We start from the raw sequence: 2,350 nt of genomic DNA on the forward strand, positions 1-2,350 counted from the left end.
TTCAATGCATTTTGGCTGGTGGATGATTATTAAAAAAAAAAAAAAAGCAAAAAAAATTGGATACTGAAATCAAGGTAAATTTTTACATATTTAAATCACAAAGCATCTTAAATATAATATCATAAAAAAATAAAAATGCAAAAAAAATAAGCTTTATTAATCAAAAAAATAAAATTAAAAAAAATAATAAAAAATGTGCACATCAGTGGAACTTCAGGTTTAACAATTTCTGAAAAAATGCAAAAATACTAGTGGAACTTCAGGTTCTACCTGATATTAAAAAAAAAACTACTTTAAATTTTTTTTTTTAAATCAACTATATAAATCTAAGCTTAACGTATTTGTGACCATTTAGTGGTAAATGAATTGCATCAAGGCAACTTAAATGTAAAAGTATAATTCAATGCATTTTATTGGAGGATGATTGTAAAAAAAAAATATAGCAAAAAAATAAATTGTTTACGCTTTTTTGGATACTTAATTGAAATCAAGGTTAATTTGTAAATATTTAAATAGCTTAAAATTATTCAATGCATTTCATTGTAGGATGACTCAAAAAATTCTAAATGTAAAAAATTAAATAAAAAATATTTGTACTGCTTCTGCTTTTTTGATGTCAAATCTTTGAATTTGTTTAAAAGAAAAAAATTGTGCACATCAGTTGAACTTCAGATTTAACAACTATTCTACTTTATTAAAAAAAAAACTACTTTTAAAAAAAAAAAAAACCCAACAATATAAATCTAAGCTTAATTCTAAGTGATACAGTTTAAAAAAAAAAAAAGACAAATTAGTGACCATTTAGTGGTAACAATTTACATTTTGTTTGTATTATTGTAGTGTGGTTCATTGAAAAACAACTTTTTTGTTCTTGGTTACTTAAAAAAAAAAAAAAAAAGGAAGGAACTAGAGCTTCTGGTTGTGAAGAGAGCTCACCTCCTCCATCACCAGCTTCGGAGACGCCACTCTGATGGCGATGCCCAGGTCTGCCAGTTTATCCAGAACGTCCTCTGCAGCGTTCACAAACACGCGTCAGACAGGTGAGCAACACCACACCCAACGCCGTCCACCACGACTACCGTAGCAGATCTGATCACATGACTCACCGCTCCGTGACACGTGGTGCCGAACGTCTCCGTCATGCCCTGCTCTGTGCCGGTCAGCACGTAGCTGCAGGTGCCCATGGTTCCTCCGATCAGAACCGGCTGACCCGTCAGCTGCAAGAGAGAATCAAACATTTCAGTGAAAGTCGTTTTCAAACTCTGCGTAACATGCTTTAATAAATCGATCCAGGAAGAAGAATGAAGTCACCTGGTAGTCGACAGGAATGAGTGGATGGTGAGGCGGGAACGCTCGCGTCGAGCCCTTCCTGTGCACCAGAAGCGTCTTCTGTTTGCCCTCCAGCATGTGCTCTTCCACCTTGGCGATGTTGTGCGAGACGTCGTAGATGACGTGCATGTCCAGATCGTCTGGTGTGGTGTTGAAGACTTTGGAGAAGGCCTGCCGTGGAGGTCAGTGAGAATGAACACGTATGCACATGCTGCTGGGTTATATTCACAGCAGGAGCAGAGTGTGTGAGCGGACCTGTCGGGTGAGGAAGGTCATGGAGGAGCGGTTGACCCAGGCGTAGTTGCCGGCGGCCGCCATGCCCTTCAGATAGTCCTGACCCTCAGGAGACGTGATGCGAGCGCAGGCCAGCTGACGGTCGTTCACAATGATGTTGTCCCGCTTCATCGCCTTCTCCATCGCAACCAAAGCATCTAAACACCAGAGTGAGTGACACGAAGACCATACAGACAATACACTTTAACTGAAATTAAATATTTGGAGAATTTATAGTGCTGGGCAGCGATTGATCGCATCCAAAATAAAAAAAAAATTGTGTTTACATATTGTGTGCGTACTGTGTATATTTATTATGTATGTATAAATACACACACGCGTGTATATATTTAAGAAAAATATATTGTTTATATCTCAAATATACTATATTATAAAATATTACACCATTAATATTAAGTAGTTAGATATATATATAGTAATATTAAAATTTAAAAAAAAATTACAAAGTTAATATTAAGTAATTAAATAATATTAAATTATAAATAATATCAAAATATACTGTATTTGAGTGTGTGTATTTATATATACACATAATAAATATACACAGTACACACGCACATTATGTAAACAAACTTTTGTTTTGGATGCGATTAATCGTTGCCTAGCAATAAAATAAAACAAAAATGAATAAAAACTATTGACATTTTACTTATAAAAATAACAATTTATAGATGTTAAAACGTACTAATAAAAATTATAAAACACTTACCAAAGTTATCTTAACTAA

The 2,350-nt window shown here is 34.3% G+C and overlaps 1 protein-coding gene across 1 annotated transcript in view; it reads right to left on the reverse strand.

Annotated features, from left to right (window-relative positions):
* Positions 1-906: 906 nt before the first annotated feature.
* Positions 907-2,350, reverse strand: part of rtcb (RNA 2',3'-cyclic phosphate and 5'-OH ligase) — a 6,826-nt gene continuing 5,382 nt past the window's right edge. The window contains exons 8-11 of the mRNA XM_042736058.1: positions 1,585-1,760; positions 1,312-1,500; positions 1,052-1,217; positions 907-1,010 (exon numbers count right to left, since the gene is read on the reverse strand). Coding sequence (XP_042591992.1) covers positions 907-1,010; positions 1,052-1,217; positions 1,312-1,500; positions 1,585-1,760 — 635 coding nt within the window. The remainder of the gene's footprint in view (positions 1,011-1,051; positions 1,218-1,311; positions 1,501-1,584; positions 1,761-2,350) is intronic.

The sequence above is a fragment of the Cyprinus carpio genome, chromosome A4 (genome assembly GCF_018340385.1).
Source record: "Cyprinus carpio isolate SPL01 chromosome A4, ASM1834038v1, whole genome shotgun sequence".
Taxonomy (NCBI): domain Eukaryota; kingdom Metazoa; phylum Chordata; class Actinopteri; order Cypriniformes; family Cyprinidae; genus Cyprinus; species Cyprinus carpio.